The following is a 20,906-nucleotide window of genomic DNA, read 5'->3' on the forward strand; positions in this document are numbered from 1 at the left end:
CCCCCCCGCCCACCCCCCTAACTTGCCCCTCCCTCAGTCAGGCCTAAATTTTTGGGCTGTAAATCACCAATTTTGGTCCAGCAGAGGGACAGGAATGGGGCTCCCTGTATAGGGGGGTTCAGGGGGTGATTAGGGGTCTAATTTTGTGCCCCCCCCTCCCCAGCTCTTTGCACTCTCCCACGGTGCCTGGCACAGCCCCCGCCTCTATCAGCGCCGTCCCTGGTACCGGTGGCACAGGGTGGGGACGGTGTTTGGTGCTGGTGTGTGTTTTGGGGGGGGTGTGGGGGGGGTTGGACGTGGGACTACAGTCAACTGGGAGGGGGGGCAGTAACCCCCCCACCCTGTTTGGTTGTTTTTTGGGGGGGAGGGTGTGTGTAATGTCAAAGCAAGGACATGTGGGTTGTGCTGGTGCGTGTGGCTGTGAACACCCCCACCCTGAAGCAACTGGGGTGGTTGTACCCGGTGCTGGACAGACTCAATCCCAGAGCAGTTGGTCCCAGGACCAATCAGACCCAGGAACAGTTGGACCCAGCAACAGCCGGATCTTTTCCTTGGTGTTGACGCTCCAAAACAACCACCGTGGGACGACTGTGAGCTGGCAGCAGCTCTCTGGCTGTACCGGGGTACCCCTGCTCTGGGGAGGGACCCGAGTCCGGTGGCCGGAGTCTGGTGTAGTTCCCCTTTCACGCTTAAACACCACGCCAGACACGTGAGAAGAAGCAGGGTCCGGTTGTTCACTAAAGTGCGACTGTACATATGAGAAACCAGACCCCGGATACAACAGTCTGCGCGTCCAGGACCCGACCTAACGCTGTGCTCGAACGTACAGCCCCAGCCACGGACTCTCCGACTGTGCTCATGCCTCACTGGAGCTGGGTGTGAGCTACAGTCGGACGAGACAGCGTAAAAACTCTCCGATTGTGCTCATGCCTCAGCCACAGACTCTCCGACTGTGCTCATGCCTCACCGGAGCTGGGTGTGAGCTACAGTTGGATGAGACAGCATAAAAACTCTCCAACTGTGCTCACGCCTCACCGGAGCTGGGTGTGAGCTACAGTCGGACGAGACAAAAAACTCTCCGACTGTGCTCACGCCTCAGCCACAGACTCTCCGACTGTGCTCACTGGAGCCGGGTGTGAGCTACAGTCGGACAATACAGCATAAAAACTGAATCCGGTTGTACCAACAACTGATGCCAAACCAGCCGTCGGCTACAGCCGGACCGTGCATTACAGTAACCGATCCTGATGTGCAATACGATTTGATTGTACGTACAAGTTGTGCACTACAGTCTGACTAGACTTAACTAGACTCAGTTGTACACTACAGCCTGACATTAAACTACAGGAATTACCACTTGCGAGACAACCACCTCCATCCCCGGGCCTGAGCCTGCATCCCCCCACGTCACCTGTATCAACACTGGGCTACAATAACACCGTTAACAGGATTAACAGGGAGGTTGTTTGCTACACTGGGAGCCGAGCTCCGGTTGTGCGCAACAGCGCGGGGGGATGGAGGGGACATCGTGGGGATGTAGCAGGGACAGGTTGGAGGAGGACGAGTCAGCAGGACTGTCCGACTGTGTGCTACAGCTGGAGTGGAGAGGGAGGTGGGATGACTGTAGAGGTGACAGGGTGACTGTAGGGGTGATGGGGTGGCTGTAGGGGAGTTTGGGGGGGGATTTCCATGTTAATTCAGCCCTCGCTCACTCTGCCGCCCCCCCTCCTTAATTAAGAACCATCCTTCTTCCCCCCGCCCCCACCCCATAGTTTTCCACCTGACAACAGTCAGAAGGTGGGTGACACCTGGAGCCCTGCAGGGGGAGGGGGGGGACCTGGCCAGAGCCATGAGCCCCCAGATTAAGATGAAAAGACATATTTAAAAAAAAAAAATAATAAGGCAAAGAGGCTCTGACCTCCCTGCCTAGCCCCACCCACTGACCCCACCCCTCGGCAAATAGCCCCTCCCCTCTGCTCTTAGCCCCGCCCCCCCCGAGGGTCACTTATAGAGGAGATGGACGCGGCTACCGTCGCAGTTGCCCCGGCCGAGCTTGTCAGCTTGTTCCGAGACCAGGCAACGGACCAGGGGGAGGTTGGGCTGGTAGAAGGGGGCCGGGGGGGCCGTGGCGGCGCTTAACCCCGGCGAGAAATGGTTGTCAGCCTCACGGGAAGGGTTGGACGACCGGCGGCGGGACCGGAGCTGCTGGCGGTCCTGGAGCTGCTGGCGGAGCTCTGAGACACGTTCCTCCTTCTGCCGGGTGACAAATTTGGGGGGGGGGCGGGGGGTTGTTTGGTGTTGGGGTGTTGGTTCCCCAAAGGTGATCTACCCCTTGTAGCATGGGTAGCAACACCTTGAAGCTACAACCCACCACGTTTTGGGGGTTTCCCACCCCCAACCCACCTCGGCGATGATTTTCTCCAGCTCCCGGTTCTCCTTCTCCAACAGTCGGGATTTCTCCTCCTCGTTGTTGTTGGTGGATGAACCCGTCTTCATGGTGTCCTGCTGCTCCGACTGCCACTCGCCTCGGGTGATGAGGCGCCGCATCTGCAACGGGCCCCGCTCGTCAAAGTTGTCCCCCCCCAAGGCAACACCGGCACCCGACTGTCCCCTGCCGACTGTCATCGCCAACTCCCATCACCCTACTGGAGAAGAAACCTCCTCGTCTACAGAGGCAACACCTTGACCCTACAAGGGCGGCTGTAGGACGACTGTGCCTCCCCCACCCCAGAAGAAACACCCGGACCCCCCCCCAGCCCTTCCCCAACTGGCACCTTGGGGACGAAGAGGACCACCAAGGTGATGTAGGAGGAGAAGACGACGGCCAACGAGGCGAAGGCGAAGGCTGCATCCTGTTGGCTGCTGAGGATCATGGTGACGGGCGCCGTGATGAGGCAGAGGACCTGTGGGGAGGAAGGGGATGTTTTTGGGGTCACCGTATGGGTTGTGGGGTGAAGATGGAGGGGGGGTGTGGAGAAATAGCCCCCCCCCCGGCTTACCGCTACGTTGTAGATGGCCATGCCCACCGCTCGGTGGTCGTTGATCTTCTCCGTGGACACACTCTTGGTCTCGTACGCCAGGAAGATGCCCAACAGCAGCAGCAACCCCTTGAAGCCGTAAAATATCCCTGGGGGGGGACCACAGGGGGTCAAACAGGGACCCCCCCCACCTGACCTAGGGTGGGGGGAACCACAGGGGTTCAAACAGGGACTCCCCAACCTGGCTCCATGGGTGCCTGGGTCTCCCCTTGGCTCCCTACAATGTGCCTGTGTCCTCAACCCTGCCCGTACCCCAAAATTTGCCCATACCCCCCCCAGTCCTGAGCCCTGAGCCCCCCGCCTGCCCCCCCCAAGCCCCCCCCATGCCCACCGAGCCACGTGTTCATCTTGGTGGAGCTGCAATGCTCCAGCTGGGGCAGGATGGAGACGTCCGTGTCTGTCTTGGGCTCCTCCTTGGTGAATTCCTGGGGGTGACGGGGTGGGAGATGGGGTGTGAGGGGACACAGGGTGGGGGTGGTGAGGGGGGAGCCTTTGCCTTGGGCTCCCCCCAGCAGCACCCCAATGCCGTGAGCATCCCCCTGACAGGATAACACCCCCCTCAACACCATGAGCATCCCCCCAGCAGCACCCCGAGGCTGTGACTGTGCCCCCAGCAGCACCCCAAACCACGAGCATCCCCCCCAACATCAAGAGCCTCCCTCCCCCCCACCAGCTTCCCCCCAACACCCTGAGCATCCCCCCAACATCACGATCACCCCCCCCAGCACTGCCCCACCTCGATGGTGCGGTGCAGGGGGTCCACGATTTGCCAGATGATCAGCGTGACCACATCCAGCCCCACAAGCAGCCCCACGGTGGCATAGAGCTTCCAAGGCTCCAGGGTCTGGGGTGTGGGGACAACACAACGTCACTGAGACCCCCCCCATGACACCCCCTCCCCAGTCTCCCCACTGGGTCACCCCTCACCTTCCTTTTCTCCTTCTTCTCCTCCTTCTTGGTGAAGACGGTGTGGACCCACCAGATCTTGGTGAACATGCTGCCGTAGGCCAGGCTGAACCCCAGCCCCAGGAGCCACAGTCGGGCCTGTGGAGGGTACGGGGGTTGGGAAGAGCTGGTTGTACCTCCCTGTCTGGCTGTACTCACCTCCGCTGCACCCCTGTGGAGTGTAACCCCCTCCCATGGACCTGCCTTGACCAACTCCTTTGGAAGTTCCCAGCTCTACTCCCAACTGTACCCGCTCCGGCTGTTCCCAGCCCCTGGCTGTATCTCTGACTGTTCCTCCTCCGGCTGTCCCCATCCCCTGACTGTGCCTCCAACTGTTCCTCCTCTGGCTGTCCCCATCCCCTGACTGTACCTCCAACTGTCCCTCCTCTGGCTGTCCCCATCCCCTGGCTTTATCTCTGACTGTTCCTCCTCCGGCTTTCCCCATCCCCTGGCTGCATCTCCAACTGTTCCTTCTCTGGCTGTCCCCATCCCCTGACTGTATCTCCAACTGTACCCCCTCCGGCTGTCCCCATCCTCTGATTGTCCCCACTCCGCCTGTACCTCCGCAACCCCCGGCCAGCCCCATACCTGACAGACGAAAGGGAAAAGCCCCGGCCCGATGTGGTACCCGTCAAGTCCCAGGGGAAAGACGGCAGCGAGCGCCAGCGTGCAGCCCACAGCCGTCATGTTGTTCAGGTACGGCTGTGAGTTCTGGATGTACCTGGGGGGAGGGTTGTTGAGAAGACGGGGTGTCACCCAGCCACCGTGCTCAGCCATCGGTGATGTATGACGTTCCACTAACCCAACACAACGCGAGAAACAGGGACACGAAGCCAGATAACAGGAAACCATGTGCTACAGCCAGACCCTTGATATCACCTGAAGCTCCTACGCAGTGAGACAGGCGACTGCGATATCTACTAACAACAACGTTTTGTCGCTGTCACCTTCTGTAGGAGGACACGGGAGCGTATAATCCTTTTTTTTCCTTCTGGGTGTTGCTAACCACATGCTGCTGAGGGGGTTTTTTTAGCAGCTATGGGAAAGGAAAAGTGCGATATTTCCCCAAACACCAGAAAAATGGGGGTATCACTGACCGGACGTGCCCGTTGTAGATGTTGAAGGCCAGGCAGATGATGGCCAGGAGGATGCCCAACGAGGCCAGCACCGAGACGGAGATGAAGAGCTTCTGGGACAGGAATCGGAAGGTGGTGATGACCTTGGTGTAGTCGGCTGGAGGGGCACCTCCTGCAGAGCCCACGGCACAATTAGGGAGCATGGGGGGGTCTTCTCGCCCCTTCCCCGTGGCGGGGACCCCACCCTGCTCACACCCCACATGTGGCACTGCTCACCGATCCACTTGTCGTTGTTGTACCAGGACAGGTTGTCCTTGGTGCTGTCATAGTAGCCGATCTTCTTGTAGACCCCTCCTGCAAGGGCAGCAGAGAGGGGTCAGGTTGGAGGGAAGGAGGAGTGACACCCCCCCACCTCCAGCCTTTGTGGACACCCCCACAGGATCACAGACTGCTTGGGGGTCAGAAGGGACCTCTGGGGGTCACCTGGTCCAACCCCCTGCTCAAGCAGGGCCACCCAGAGCCCATTGTCCACATCCATGTCCATGCGGCATTGGGATGTCTCCAAGGATGGAGACTCCACCACCTGTCTGAGCACCTTCTGCCACTGCTTGGTCACCTGCACCATGAAAAAGTGGCTCCTGATGCTCACTTGGAGCTTCCTCCGCTCCAGCCCCTTCATCAGCTTCGTGGCCCTTTGCTGGATGCTCTCCAGTAGCTCTCTTGTACTGGGGAGCCCAGTACTGGCCCTATCTCTCCAGGGGTGATCTCATCAGTGCTGAGGATCACCTCCTCGACTTGCTCCACCACTCCTCCAGCCCAGAACACCATTGGCCACCTTTACAAGGCCACGTCACTGACTCATGGGCAACTTGGTGACCACCAGCACCTCCAGGACCTCTCTGCAAAGCTGGTTGACCCCCAGCCTGTCCTAGCGCCTGGAGTTGTCCCTGGAGCACTTCCCCTTCTTGAATCTCATGAGGTTCCTCTCAGCCCACTTCTCCAACCTATCGAGGTCCTTCTGGGTGGCAGCATGACCCTCTGGCATCTCAGCCACTCCTCCCAGTTTGGTGTCATCAGCAAACTGGCTGAAGGTTGCTCTCTGCCCTGCATCCAGAGCATTGTTGAAGGTGTTGACCAGGACTGGCCCCAGTGTTGACCCCTGGGGTGCACCACCGGTGACCAGCCTCCAACTGGACCTTCTGCCACTGGTCCCCACCCCCTGGACCTGGCCGTTCAGCCAGTTTTCCATCCACCCCACCATCCCCTTGTCCAGCCCAGACCTCCTCTGGGAGGATCTTCTGGGAGATGGTGTAGAAACCCCCTCCTGAAGCCGAGGTAGACAATGTCCACTGCTCTGCCTTCATCTACCAAGCCAGTAGAAGGTCACGTTGATCAAACATGACTTCTGCTTGGTGAATCCACGCTGACTGCTCTTGAAGACTTTCTTGTCCCAAGCTCCTTGCTTGTCCCCCAAACCACCTCCACCTCTGGACCTCCCTTGGTCACATCCAGAGGACACACTGGCCACGTGGCCAGAAGAACGTGGAGAATGGGGTTGTCCCCTGTGTGCTGCCACCCCTTGAGAGGTTGTGCAGTGGTGGGACTTGTTCCTGGTGTGCGTCTTGGGGTGGTTGTGTGCTACGGTTGTGCAGACAACATGGCCGCAACGCCGAGCTGTGGCTGTCGTGCGCGAAGGGGTGTTGCGGGATGCTGGGCGGTGGTCACCACGTGCAACGTGGTGACGGTGTCACCCTGATATGGCGGCTGCCTGTGATCACTCACCTTGCAGCTGCTCGATGAGCGTCCAGGCCATGCGGGAGCCGCTGGCGTCGAAGACAACGTGTCCCTGTGGGGTGGGATGGAGATGGGTGTTGGTGACCTGTCAGGCAGCAGGACCACGTCCCCGGAGGGGTGTTGGGAAAACATTTTCTCTGGGAGTTTTGGGGTAGCTCATGGGGGTACCCTTGAGAGATGCCTTCAAGGTGCCCTCATCACCACCTGGAAGGTGGTGTTGGGGACATGGGGGACCTTGCTGGGGACAAGAGGACACATTGGGGCCGGGGACTGGCAGGGGCTCAGGTGTGGGCGACGCACCGAGACGCCCTCGAAGGCGGAGGAGTTGAGGGCCCGGTAGATCTCATCGGTGATGTTCTTGTTGTTGTAGTTGAAGTCCTCCAGGCGCAACCCCTTCTTGACCAGCTCTGCCGAGGTCTTGTTGAGGGCCAGGGCTAGAGCCCAGATGGCATCGTAGGCCAGCGGTGCCTCCTGGAAGCCACCTGTCTCCTCGGGGTTCTTGCCCAGCCTCTTCTGCAGCTTCTCAATGAACTCCTGGGACGTCTGGGATGGGCAAAAAGATGGTGGTGATGCGGTGGGTGGGATGGAGTGTGGACCCCCAGGGAGTGCCATTGTCCCTCCCATCCTCCCCATACCATGTTGGAGATGCTGCGGGTGTTCTCAGGGTTGAGCATGACGATCTCGGTGGTGACGTGTCCTTCCACGGCCTCGGCCATCTCCGCCTCGGTGCAGTTGATGGCTGGATCTTTGATGCGGAACCAGTTGTCGGCGTACCAGCCAATGAGGAACCAGACATACTTCTTGCCGTACAGCTTCTCCTTGTAGACCTGTGTGGGCCAAGGGGCAGTGGCTTTACCCTTCACCCCATCCTTCCACCACCCGCCATCCATCGCCCTTCACCCCATCCCATCCAGTCATCCAGCACCCTTCCCCCATCCTGTCCATCCACTCTTCACCCCACGCCTCTGCTCAACTGTTTTCCTTCCCACCATCCATCCATCCATCCATCCATCCATCCATCCATCCATCCTCCATCCATCAGTCCTACCACACTCACATCTACCCACACTTCCACCCCCTTCATCCTAATGCCTTGCTGCCCACATGTCCCACCACCCTTCGCTCCACCACCACCGCCCATCTCCCCACCCTCCCAACTGCCCCACATCCACCTGACGTCCACCCATCCTTCTCCACCGCAAGCCCCGCCACGGTCCCATCCCCCCACATGCCCCCCACATCCCCCCTTTCCACCTCACGTCCCCCCTTTCCGCCTCACGTCCCCCCTTTCCACCCCACGTCCCCCCTTTCCACCTCACGTCCCCCCTTTCCACCTCACGTCCCCCCTTTCCACCCCTCACCTCACAGAAGACCTTACGCGCCTCTGTCTCGTAGAAGAGCCCCACAATGATACGGGCGTCCTGGCGCTGTAGGGAGACAAGTCACCCTGGGGTGGTACCTTCTGCTCCTAGAGGGTCAACTCCACCCAGCCTCATTTGCATAACTTTGCATAAGGGTGCTGAGGAGGACCAGAACCTTGGCATTGCATGGCCAAGTCGTGGACATTGCTGCCCATCTCCTGGCTGGAGGAGATGCGGATGATTGGACATCTTGGGGTGTCTCTGCTCCCTTTGGGGTGCAGGACATGGCTCCATCTGCACCCCGATGGTTGTGCGTGCCGTGGTGGGGGGCGAGGACCCGGGCACGGGCAAGGTGGACTCACCTTGAGGTTGCGCACAGGTGCGGCGGGGTCGGAGAAGAAGCTCTGGCGAAAGGTGATCTCCAAACCGGCTTCCTTCACCCGCTGGTCCAGGTCGTCAAGGGTCTGGCAGCGGGCGGGCAGGAGGGGCAGGAAGCAGGCAGGAGGGGCAGGCAGGGGCGAGGGGGAGGGGAAAGAGAGTGCAGAGTGAGTCTGGGGGGAGAAGGGGGGGGGGGATGGCAGGGTTGGGGGGCACCAAGCAAGGGTTGGGAGGTGGGTTGCTTGATGGGGGTCGGCGTTAACGTCCCGCGGGAGAGGATTGAGCTTGGACCCCAACTGGGTCCAGGATGGGGGTTGAGAGGTTGTGGGGCAGAATTTTGGGGTGGGGGAGGCAGCAGTGGAGGGAGGGGGGGGGTGGCCGGCGTGCGTACCGAGGTGAAGACCTCCGTGGTCTGCTGGATGGTGGCGATCTTGGTCCAGCCCCACTTCTTGAAGAGCTGGACGCGGGTGGGGTTGTGCAGGGTGGCCGAGGGGTGGGTGCGGAAGAAGGTGGGGAAGCGCTGGCGGTTGGAGAGGGCAGGGGAGCTGGAGCCATACGACAGCTGGAAGGTTCGGGGGGGGGGGGGGTGGAGGGGGGTGTCAGCACCCAACAGTCGCTCCACCCCCACCCTCTGACACCGCTACGGTGGCCTGTAGCCCATCGACGACCACTCGAGTGGATGGCGGGCGGCTGGATGGGCGCTAAGGGCAGGAAGCGCAGCGGGTACAACCGCCGGCTACAGCCCCGCGCATAGCTACAGCCAGACGCGCCGCAACACCCATGCGCCCAGCGACAACCGTCTAGACGTAGATACAGAGGAAGCAACAGCCACAGAGGTAGCAACAACCTGAGAGCAACAACCACACACATAGCAACAGTTGCACACTGAAAGCAACAGCTGCACATAGAGCAACAACCACACAGGTAGCAACAACTTGAAAGCGACAACCACACGTGTTGCAACAGCCTGAAAGCAACAGCTGCACACGTACCAACAACCGGATGTGTAGTAACAACCTGAAAGCAAGTCACACACGTAGCAACAACCATACAGGCAGCGACACCCACGCATGTAGCAACAACCTGAAAGCAACAGTCATCCATGTCGCAACAGCCGCACACGTGCCAACAACCGGATGCGTAGCAACAACCTGAAAGCAAGTCACGCACGTAGCAACAACCACACAGGCAGTGACACCCACACATGTAGCAACAACCTGAAAAGAACAGCTGGACAGGGAGCAACAGTTGCCCCCACAGTAAGAGCTGGTTTTGCCACAGCAGGACACAGCCACACCAGCAGCAACAGCCACACCCCAAGCAACAACCGTAGCTACAGCCATGCATGCAGCCATGTCATGCCTTCCCCCTGCCCCTCCCCGTTTCACCGCACACCCCGCTGCCTCCAGGCACGTCCTACCCCATGACAACCACCCACCCCCACCCAACCACCACACTAACCCCCCATCCTGGTACACCCCAACAGGCAACAGCCGCGTCACCTCCATCCCCACCTTGGTCTCCGCCCAACCCGCTGTGCCCACGCAGGGTCTGAGCAGCAGGCAGGGGTAAAGGGGGGGGTCCCCCAGCTCCCATTCACCCCCCTCCCCAGCCCCCCGTGACCCTGGGGACATCCCTGGGGATAAGGAGGTGGTTCCTCACCACGATGAGGTTCCACATCCGGGCGGCCTCGGCCACCAGCGTGGAGACGCTGCTACAACCGGGCATGAGGATGATCTTGATGGGGTCGTTGTAGAGAAGCTCATAGAGGTACTTGGTGGCCTGGCCGGGGTCACACTGCGGGGAGGGGGGGGAACACACACACAAGGGGGGTTGGGGACAAGGCGAGTGGCTGCGGGGACACCCCCCAGCCCACTTCCTCCCAGTATAACCCACTGACTGACCCCCAGCTCCATCCCAAAGACCCTTCCAGGGGAACCCAGGCGTCCTGGCACGTCTGTGGTTGGACCCAAGCGTCCAGGAAGGGGGGGAGGGGGCTGGGGGACGGGGGACGGGGGGGGGAAGAAGGGGAAGGGGGGCAGGGTGCCTGCCCCCCCCCCCCGCCCCCCATGCCCTGCTCTTTCTTGGGGGTCTATGAATAATTCAGGGCACGAATGGTCCGGAAAAGGAGCCAGGCACCGTCACCATGGCAACCCAGTGGCAGACCCAGCAGCATCCGTTGCCGTGGCAACCAGGCAGTACCAGTAAAAAGGGGGGGGGGGTGGAGGAGGGGTTTGGGGGGGGGGAGAGGGGGAATGGGACAGACAGGAGGGGGGGGTGCAGGATAACAGGGGTCCAGCTGCTTGGTGGGATACAGGACAGGCAGTGGGGGGGGGGGTGGATTTGGGGGGGGGAGGGGGGGGCAGGAGGTGGGGGGTGAATAGAGGAGGGGGGTGATGGCTGGGGGGGGGGCAGAGTGTGAAGGGAGGGAGAGGACAGACAGCGGGAGGCGCAGGACAGACAGACGGACACAGGAGGGACGTGGGAGGGCGCAGGGCCAGGAGGTGGGGGGCAGGATGGAAGGAGGGGGGCACAGTGGGGTTCAGAGGGGCAAGGCCAGGGGTCAAGGTCCCCCCACCCCATACCAAGCCCAGACGCCTGGCTCCCCTCCCTGCCTGCCCCCCAAGACCCCCCCCCACTTCCTCCTGCCTGCCCCTGCCTTCACCTTGAGCTGCCCACGCTGCCTCTGCCATCCTCATCCTCCCCACACCCCCCAACCTCCACCCCCACGCAGTGCCCCCCCCGCCCCTCCCAACCCCCCCTAGACACACGCTGCCCCCCAACCTGCACCTGTGCCCCCTCTAGACATGTCCTCTGTGCCCCACAGCCCCCAAACCCTCAGCACCCTGCCAGGCTCTGCGTCAGCAGCACCCCCTCCCCCAGCACATCCCCTGCCCCCCACCAGTGCCCTATATACCCACAATGCCTCCTGGCCTCTGCCTGGGCCCCCCTGCCCTATATTTCCCCCCCCCCCCCCCCCTTGCCTTAACCTCCCTGCCCCCTCCTTGGACCCAGTGCCCTATATAGCTGCCCTATAGCCCTGCCCCATCCCACCACCCCTCGGTGTCCTCCTGCCCCATCCATGTCACCCCTCACCACCCCCTTGTCCCATCCCCATCCCCCTCCCCCATCCCACCACCTATCACCACCCCCTTGCCCCATCCCATCACCCCCTGGTGTCCCCCTGTCCCATCCCACCACCATCATCATCCCCACCACCCCTTGGTGTCCTCCTGCCCCATCCCACCACCCCTCAGTGACCTCCTGCCCCATCCCACCACCCCTTGATGTCCTCCTGCCCCATCCCACCACCATCATCATCTCCGCCACCCATCCCCATCCCCCTGCCCCATCCCCACCACCCATCACCATCCCCTGCCCCATTTCCACCACCATCATCATCCCCACCACCCCTCACCATTCCCCTGCCCCATTTACACCACCATCATCATCCCCACCACCCCTCAGTGACCTCCTGCCCCATCCCCATCCCCCTGCCCCATCCCACCACCCCTCACCACCCGCTTGCCCCATCAACCATCCCCTGCCCCATCCCACCATCATCATCCCCACCACCATCCCCACCCCCCCACCCCCCCGTGCCCCAGCCCACCAACCATCATTATCCCCACCACCCCTCACCATTCCCCTGCCCCATTTCCACCACCATCCCCACCTCCCCCTGCCCCATCCCACCACCCCTCAGTGTCCCCCTGCCCCATCCCACCACCCCTCACCACCCCCTTGCCCCATAAACCATTCCCTGCCCCATCCGCATCACCATCATCATCCCCACCACCCCTCACTGTTCCCCTGCCCCATTTCCACCACCATCATCATCTCCACCACCCCTCAGTGACCTCCTGCCCCATCCCACCACCCCTTGGTGTCCCCCTGCCCCATCCCACCACCCCCTTGCTCCATCAACCATCCCCTACCCCACCATCATCATCCCCACCACCATCCCCACCCCTCTTCACCCCCCCATCCCACCACCTCTTGCCGTCCCCCCCACCCCATCCCACTGCCCCCCCCCCCCCATTCCCCTCTCTCACTTTACTATCATGATGGATGAGCCGCAACTCATAATCGGGCAAGATGTCCCTCCGACTGTTGATGTCCTCCAAGGCCATACGGACGGCGGGCAGGCAGGCCTGGCCCCCCGGCCACCCCCCACTCATGGGGAAGAGCGCCCCGACGTGAACCGCCTTCTTGCCTGTACCCACCGACGGGCGCGACACCAGCGAGACGCTGAGCACCACCACCAAAAGCCAACGAGGTGGCTTGGGTGACACCAGGGGACCCGCCATTCCCGGGGTCAAGACGTATGGATGGCGGGGATTCGGTTGGCCATGGCGTAAGAGGAATTTTGGGGGGGGGGGGGGGGGGGGGGGGGGGGGGCGGGGGGGTTGATGTCACTGGCTCCGGAGGTGAGGTTGGAATGGTAATGAGGTGGGGAGGGGAAATGGGGAGTCGGGGGGGGGGGGGGGAAGGGAGGGGAGGAGGGATCGGGAGGGAAATCGAGGGATGGCGAGCAGAGAGATGGAGACGGGGAAATAAGAGGGACAGGGATGGAAAATAACGGGATGGGGATGGAAAATAATGGGAAGGGGAGTGGAAAATAATGGGAAGGGGAGTGGAAAATAACGGGAACGGGAGTGGAAAGATGGAGGGATGGGGAGCGGAAAATAACGGGATGGGGAGTGGAAAATAACGGGAAGGGGAGCGGAAAATAAGAGGAATGGGGATGGAAAATAGAGGGATGGGAAATAATGGGATGGGGAGAGGAAAATAAGAGGGATGGGGAGTGGAGAGATGGAGGGATGGGGGTGGAAAATAAGAGGGATGGGAAACAGAGGGATGGAGGTGGGAAAATAGAGGGATGGGGATGGAAAATCAAGGGGTAGGGAGCGGAAAGATGGAGAGCGGAGAAGAGGGAGGGCTGGGGAGCGGAAAATACAGCGGGATGGAGAGCGAAGGAGACGGAGGGATTTGGGGCGGAGAATCCGGAGGGATGGAGCCGGGAAAAGACGGAGGGATGGGGAGCGGAAAATAGAGGGATGGGGCTGGGAAAGAGAGGGACGGGGAGCGGAAAGATGGAGGGATGGGGAGGAAGGGATTGAGAGCGAGGGCTGGAGCTCAGCGCTGGGGAGGGCTGGAGGGAGAGGGGGGCTGGCAGCAGGGGAGGAAGGCAGGGAGAGGGGAGGGGGGGGACACATGCGGTGGGAGGGAGGGATGGGGGTGGGTGGGTGATGGGGGGGCTGGAGGGGGGTGGGTGGGTGGAGGGAGGAGGGCTGGGAGGAGGAGGGGGGATGGAGGGAGGGGGGGTGGAGCGAGGAAGGCTGGGAGGAAGAGGAGGGGGAGGGAGGGAGGAAGGGGGGGGATGGGAGGAGGAGGAGGAGGGAGGGGGGATGGAGGGGTAGAGGAAGGCTGGGAGGAGGAGGAGGGAGAGGGGCGATGGAGGGGTGGACGAAGGGGGCTTCAGTGTCATGAAGCCATGTGGGACTGGATGGGGGGGAGGGGGCGGTCCCGGGGGGTGCCCACCCCCTGGGCAGAGCTGGGGGGGACCCCAGGGGGCTCCCCCGGACTCACGTCCAGCTTGGGGTGCTGAGGACAGGCCCAGTGGGGTGTGGGGGGGGGACACACACGGCCATGGGAGGGGGGAACACACATGGGGGGGACGTACTCACCTGAGAGAGGGCGACGCACTGCGGGGGGGAAACTGAGTCACACAGAGACCCCCCCCACATGGTGGGGGCTGGGGTTGGCACCCAGACACCCCAGGGACCCTTATGGGGGCCTGACACCCCCACCTTAGGGACCCCCCAATCCTCGGGGCCCCCCACAGGGACCTGAACACCCATTCCAGGGACCCTCCACCCCAACACCCCCATGGGGGCCTGAACCCCCATCCCAGGGACACCCCAGTCCCAGGGATCCCCCACAGGGACCTGAACCCCCACCCCAGGGACTTCCCACCTCAGGGTCCCCCCATGGGGACCTGAACCCCCACCCTAGTGACTCCCCACCCCAGGAGTCCCCCCATGGGGGCCTGAATCCCCACCCCAGACACCCCCCAAACCCCACAGACAACTGAACAGGACCCCTCTCTAACCCCCCAGACACCCCCTGAAAACCCACTGACCCCACCCCAGACACCCCCCAACCCCAGAGACACCCCATGGAGACCTGAAGAGTGACCCCCCCCCAACCCCAGAGACACCCCATGAGGATCTGAACAGGGACACTCCAACCTCGAAGACACCCCATGGGGACATGAACCACCATCCCAGACACCCTCCAACCCCAGAGACACCTCACGGAGACCTGAAGAGGGACCCCTCAACCTCAGAGACACCCCATGAGGATCTGAACAGGGACACCCCAACCCCAGAGACACCCCAGGGAGACCTGAAGAGGGACCCCCCCGACCTCAAAGACACCCCATGGGAACACGAACCACCACCCCAGGGACACCCCAACACCAGAAACACCCCAGGAACCCTCCCAACCCCAGAGACACCCCATGGAGACCTGAAGAGGAATGCCCCCACCCCACAGTCACCCCCCATCCACCCCCTCCCATCCCCTGGGGACCCCACTCACGCTCGCAGATGGGTTTGGGGGTGCTCCAGCGCCCCAACTTGGTGCAGTTACTGCGGGCGCTGCCCACCAGGCGGAACCCCGGGTTGCAGCTGTACTCGGTCCAAGTCCCCTCCACTGGCACCCGCTCCATCGCCCGCGGCACCGCCTGCCCGTTCTCCAGGCTCAGGTGCATCTTGGGACAGGTCCTCACTTGAGGGGGGGTGTGGTGCAAAATTAGGGGGGGGGTGTCAACTCCACACCCTTCCCAGGGTAACCCCTACCAACGGCGGTGGGTGCTGGTTGGGCTCTGTGGTGATGGTGACGGTGACGGGGATGGTAACAGTGATGGTGATGATGATGGTAACGGTGATGGTAACTGTGTTGGGGATGGTGATGGTGATGGTAATGGTGTTGGGGATCATAACGGTGTTGGAGATGGTAATGGGGATGGTGATGATGATGGTAATGGTGATGGTAACGGTGTTGGGGATGATAACGGTGTTGGGGATGGTAACGGTGATGGTGATGATGATGGTAACGGTGATGATCATGGTTATGTTGATGGTAACAGTGGTGGTAATGGTCACGGTGAAGGTCATGGTAACAGTGATGGAGATACTGATGATGGTGGAGACAGTGATGGTGATGGTAACGGTGACAGACATGGTAACAGTGATGGGGATGGGGATTGGTGATGCTAACAGTGATCATGAAGGTAATGGTGACGGTAACGGTGATTGGCAATGGTGATGGTGATGGTAAGGGTCATGGTGAAGGTCGTGGTAACGGTGATGGAGATGCTGATGATGACAGCGATGGTGACAGTAACGGTGACGGAGAGTGGTGATGCTAATGGTGATCATGATGGTAATGGTGATGGAGAAGATGATGATGATGACAGTGATGGCAACGGTGATGGTAACGGTGTTGGGGATGGTAATGGTGATGGTAACGCTGACGATGGAAGTGATAGTGACAATGATGGTAACAGTGGTGGCAATGGTCATGGTGAAGGTCATGGTAAGGGTGATGTAGATGCTGATGATGACAGCGGTGGTAACGGTGACGGTGACTGGTGATGGTAACGGTGATGGAGATGGTGACAGTGATGGGGATTGGTGATGCTACGGTAACAGTAGCGGTGACTGGTGATGGTAACGGTGATGGAGATGGTGACAGTGATGGTCATGGTGAAGGTCGTGGTAACGGTGATGGAGATGCTGATGATGACAGTGGTGGTGACGGTGACAGTGACTGGTGATGGTAACGGTGATGGAGATGGTGATGAACATGGTGAAGGTTGTGGTAACCGTGATGGAGATGCTGATGATGGCAGTGATGGTGATGATGATGGTGATGGGGGTTGGTGATGCTAATGGTGATCATGATGGTGACGGTGACGGTAAAAATGATGGGGATGATGATGGGGATGGTGACAAGGATGACGATGGTGATGGTGTAACGGTGGTGGCGATGGTGACGGGGATGACGACGGTGATGGGGAAGGCGGCGATGATGGCAACAGTGACGGTGACAGGGAATGGGACGGGAGTGCCAACAGTGATGGTGACGCTAACGGTGATCACCACGGGGATGGCGCCAGTAGCGGCGATGGGGACTGGGACGGTGACACTCACGGCAGCGGCTGGGGTGGCCCATGGCGGTCCAGGTGCCGTCGCGCTGACACTTGCGCACCTTGGGCCCCACGATCTCGCGGTCGGGCCGGCAGACGTACTCGATCTCGTAGTCGAAGGGGAGGAAGCGGACGCTCTGCACCTCCTCGGGGGTCAGACCCCGGTAGCGGATCCCCCCGTCCCGCGGCGGGTGGATGATTTGGCACCCTGGGGTGGGGGGGGGGGGGGAAGGGGGTGGGGGTGTCACACGGCGTTGGGGTGGGGGGGTGGCGGCGTCACAGGTGTGTCCTCGTGCGCTCGCACGCGTGACGTACCTTCGGTGAGGTTCACATGAATGGCCGCCCGGCCGGGCGCTGCGCTCAGCGCCGACACCAGCACCAGCACCAGCAGCATCTATAGGGACGGTGACAGCCCCACACTTATGGGGGGACAGGGACACACACACACACACACACACACACACACACACGTGTGCGGGTCGCCCAGCCCCTGCCTGCACCTCCCTGCCCGCGTAAGGGGCAGCCCCAAAGCTCCCCTTGCCGGGGGGATCTGTCCCCGCGGGGGGTGGAATGATGGATGGACGCCCTATGGAATACGCTACTGGTGTGTGTGTACCCTGCATCCCCTATAGAGCACAGCCCCTATAGATTACAGCCCCTATAGAGTACACCCCCTATAGAGTACACCCCCTATAGAGTATCCCCTATAGATTACACCCCCTATAGAGTACATCCCCTATAGAGTACAATCCCTATAGAGTACAACCCCTATAGAGTATCCCCTATAGATTACAACCCCTATAGAGTACAAACCCTATAGAGTATCCCCTATAGATTACACCCCCTATAGAGTACATCCCCTATAGAGTATCCCCTATAGATTACACCCCCTATAGAGTACATCCCCTATAGAGTATCCCCTATAGATTACACCTCCTATAGAGTACACCCCATACCCTGCATCCCCTATAGAGTATCCCCTATAGAGTACACCCACATAGCCTGCATCCCCTATAGAGTATCCCCTATAGATTACATCCCCTATAGAGTACACCCCCTATAGGGTATCCCCTATAGAATATCCCCTATAGAATACATCCCTTATAGAGTACACCCCCTATAGAATACATCCCCTCTAGAGTACACCCCACAGAGCCTGCATCCCCTATAGAACACACCCCCACTATGCTGCACCCCTTACAGAGTACATCTACTAGAGTGCACCCACGTGCCCTGCATCCCCTATAGAATATACCCCACATGCCATGCATCCCTTATGGAGTATGTCCCCTATGGAGTACACCCCAAAGAAATGCATCCCCTATAGAGTACATCCCCTACAGAGCACATCCCCTATAGATTACACACCCCCTTACCACATAGAGTACATCCCCTATAGAGCACATCCCCTATAGATTACACACCCCCTTACCCCATAGAGTACATCCCCTATAGATTACATCCCCCCTTACCCCACAGAGTACATCCCCTATAGATCACATCCCCTATAGATCACATCCCCTATAGAGCACATCCCCTATAGACTATCATCCCACACGCCCTTCGGCCCCTATACAGAGCAGTTCTCCTATAGAACACACCCTATAGATTCCCCCCCTCCCCATAGATTACACTCCCCCCATGCCCCGCAGCCCCTATAGCGCACACCCCCATAAATGCGTCACCCCCTATAGAGCACCCGCAAACCCAGTGGCCCCTATAGGGTCCCCCCGGGGGGATGCGCACACCCACCCCCACACACGTGTGCACTCCCACACGCTGATCCCCTATAGGATATCCCCCCGTGGGCACACGTAGGCACCTGTATGTCCTTATAAATCCTCTCCTATAGGTGTCAGTGCAACCTACACCCTGCTTGCACACTCGTGGCGCAACCTACACCGCAGTTACACACACGGAGCAACCTACACTCCACTTGCACACCTGTGGTGCAACCTACACCGTGGTTACACACATGGTGCAACCTACACCCCAATTGCACACCCGCAGGGCAACCTACACCCCACTTGCACACTTGCGGCGCAACCTACACCATGGTTACACACATGGTGCCATCTACACCTCCCTTACACACGCACAGTGGAAGATGCGCACACGTTGTCCACTTCTATACGTGTGCAGGGCAACCTACACCCCACTTGCACACTCGTGGTGCAACCTACACTGTGGTTACACACAAGGTGCAACCTACACCCCACTTGCACACCCGCAGGGCAACTTACACCCCACTTGCACACTTGCGGTGCAACCTGCACCGTGGTTACACACATGGTGCAACCTACACCCAGCTTGCACACTCGTGGCACAACCTACACCACGGTTACACACATGGTGCAACTTACACCCCGTTTGCACACCCGCAGCGGAACCTACACCCTGCTTACACACACGGCACAACCTACACCCTCCCTTACACGCGCACAATGGAAGATGCGCACACGTTGTCCACTTCTGTACGTGTGCAGGGCAACCTACGCCCCACTTGCACACTCGTGGCGCAACCTACACCATGGTTACACACATGGTGCAACCTACACCCCGCTTGCACACCTGTGGTGCAACCTACACTGTGGTTACACACACGGCGCAACCTACACTTCATCTGCACACCCGCAGGGCAGCCTACACCCCACTTGCACACTCGCAGAGCAACCTACACCATGGTTACACACACAGCGCAACCTACACCCTCCCTTACACATGCACAGAGGAAGATGCGCACATGTTGTCTCCTTCTGTACGTGCACAGTGCAACCTACACCCCCCTTGCACACTCGTGGTGCAACCTACACCGTGGTTACACACACGGTGCAACCTACACACCGCTTGCACACCCGTGGCGGAACCTACACCCTGCTTACACACACAACGCAACCTACACCCCGCCTGCACACCCGTGGCGGAACCTACACCCTGCTTACACACACAACGCAACCTACACCCTGCTTGCACACCCGCAGGGGCAACCTACACCCCACTTGCACACCTGTGGTGCAACCTACACCGTGGTTACACACACGGCACAACCTACACCCCTCCTTACACATGCACAGTGGAAGATGTGCACACATTGTCCCCTTCTATACGTGCACAACGCAACCTACACCCCACTTGCACACTCGCAGCACAACCTACACCATGGTTACACACATGGCACAACCTACACCCCGCTTGCACACCCGCAGGGCAACCTACACCCTGCTTACACACTCACAGTGCTAGTTACACCCGTTTACACACCCAGCACATGGGCTACAGCCGTTCACACATGTGCTGTGCAAGCTACACCCCATTTACACACTCAGTGCAGGCTACACCCTGCTTACACACACGCAGTGCATCCTACTCCCCATCTGCACACGCACAATACAAGATGCACACACATTGTCCCTTTCTGTGCACACACAGCGCAACCTACACCCCGCTTACACACTCATAGTGCGAACTACACCCCGTTTGCACACTCACAGTACAAGACGCACTCACATTTTCTCCTTTTGTGCACGCACAGTGCAAATTACACCCTGCTTACACACACACAGCGCTAGTTACACCCATTTGCACACACAGCGCACGAGCTACACCCTGTTGACCTCACACAGTGCAAACTACACCCTGCTTACACACGCATAGCACGAGCTACACCCCTTTGCACACACAAGGAGCGAGCTACAGCTGTTCACACATGTACTCTGCAAGCTACACCTCATTTACACCCTCAGTGCCACCTACACTCTACTTACACACGCACAGTGCAACCTACACCCCGCTTGCACACTCACAGTGCAGTTTACACCTCACTTGCACACACACAGTGGAAACTACACCTTCCTTACACACACACGGTGCAACCCACACGCTACTTACACACACACAGTGCAACCTACACCCCGCTTGCACACTCACGGTGTAAACTACACCCCGCTTGCACACTCACAAGCGCAAATTACACCCCGCTCGCACACCAGAGTGCAACCTACACCGTGGTTACACACGCAAAGTACAAACTACACCCCACTTACACGCACATAGTCGGGGGACACGAGTGTGCAAACACCCGGTAGAGACCCCCCCG

General features: G+C 60.0%; 1 protein-coding gene across 2 annotated transcripts; it reads right to left on the bottom strand.

Moving 5' to 3' along the window:
- Positions 1-710: 710 nt before the first annotated feature.
- On the bottom strand, positions 711-17,204 carry GABBR1 (gamma-aminobutyric acid type B receptor subunit 1). Of its 2 annotated transcripts, XR_012626837.1 has the most exons (23): positions 17,126-17,204; positions 16,815-17,018; positions 15,199-15,387; positions 14,283-14,300; positions 12,648-12,808; positions 10,255-10,389; positions 8,984-9,154; positions 8,577-8,678; positions 8,215-8,280; positions 7,489-7,680; positions 7,154-7,396; positions 6,842-6,905; positions 5,336-5,413; positions 5,081-5,231; positions 4,572-4,704; positions 3,966-4,082; positions 3,775-3,882; positions 3,370-3,463; positions 3,000-3,127; positions 2,775-2,903; positions 2,404-2,547; positions 1,031-2,253; positions 711-962 (listed from the first exon to the last, which is right to left on the bottom strand). XR_012626837.1 is itself a non-coding variant. In XM_074854241.1 (22 exons), exons 1-22 carry the CDS (start codon positions 17,202-17,204, stop codon positions 2,002-2,004), a joined length of 2,958 nt encoding a protein of 985 aa, XP_074710342.1. In that variant the 3' UTR covers positions 711-2,001. The 2 variants fall into 2 exon arrangements, 1 of the variants encoding a protein (XP_074710342.1); XM_074854241.1 differs by having other exon boundaries at positions 711-2,253.
- Between the last annotated feature and the right edge of the window lie 3,702 nt (positions 17,205-20,906).

Source organism: Strix uralensis, chromosome 35 (assembly GCF_047716275.1).
Source record: "Strix uralensis isolate ZFMK-TIS-50842 chromosome 35, bStrUra1, whole genome shotgun sequence".
NCBI lineage: Eukaryota > Metazoa > Chordata > Aves > Strigiformes > Strigidae > Strix > Strix uralensis.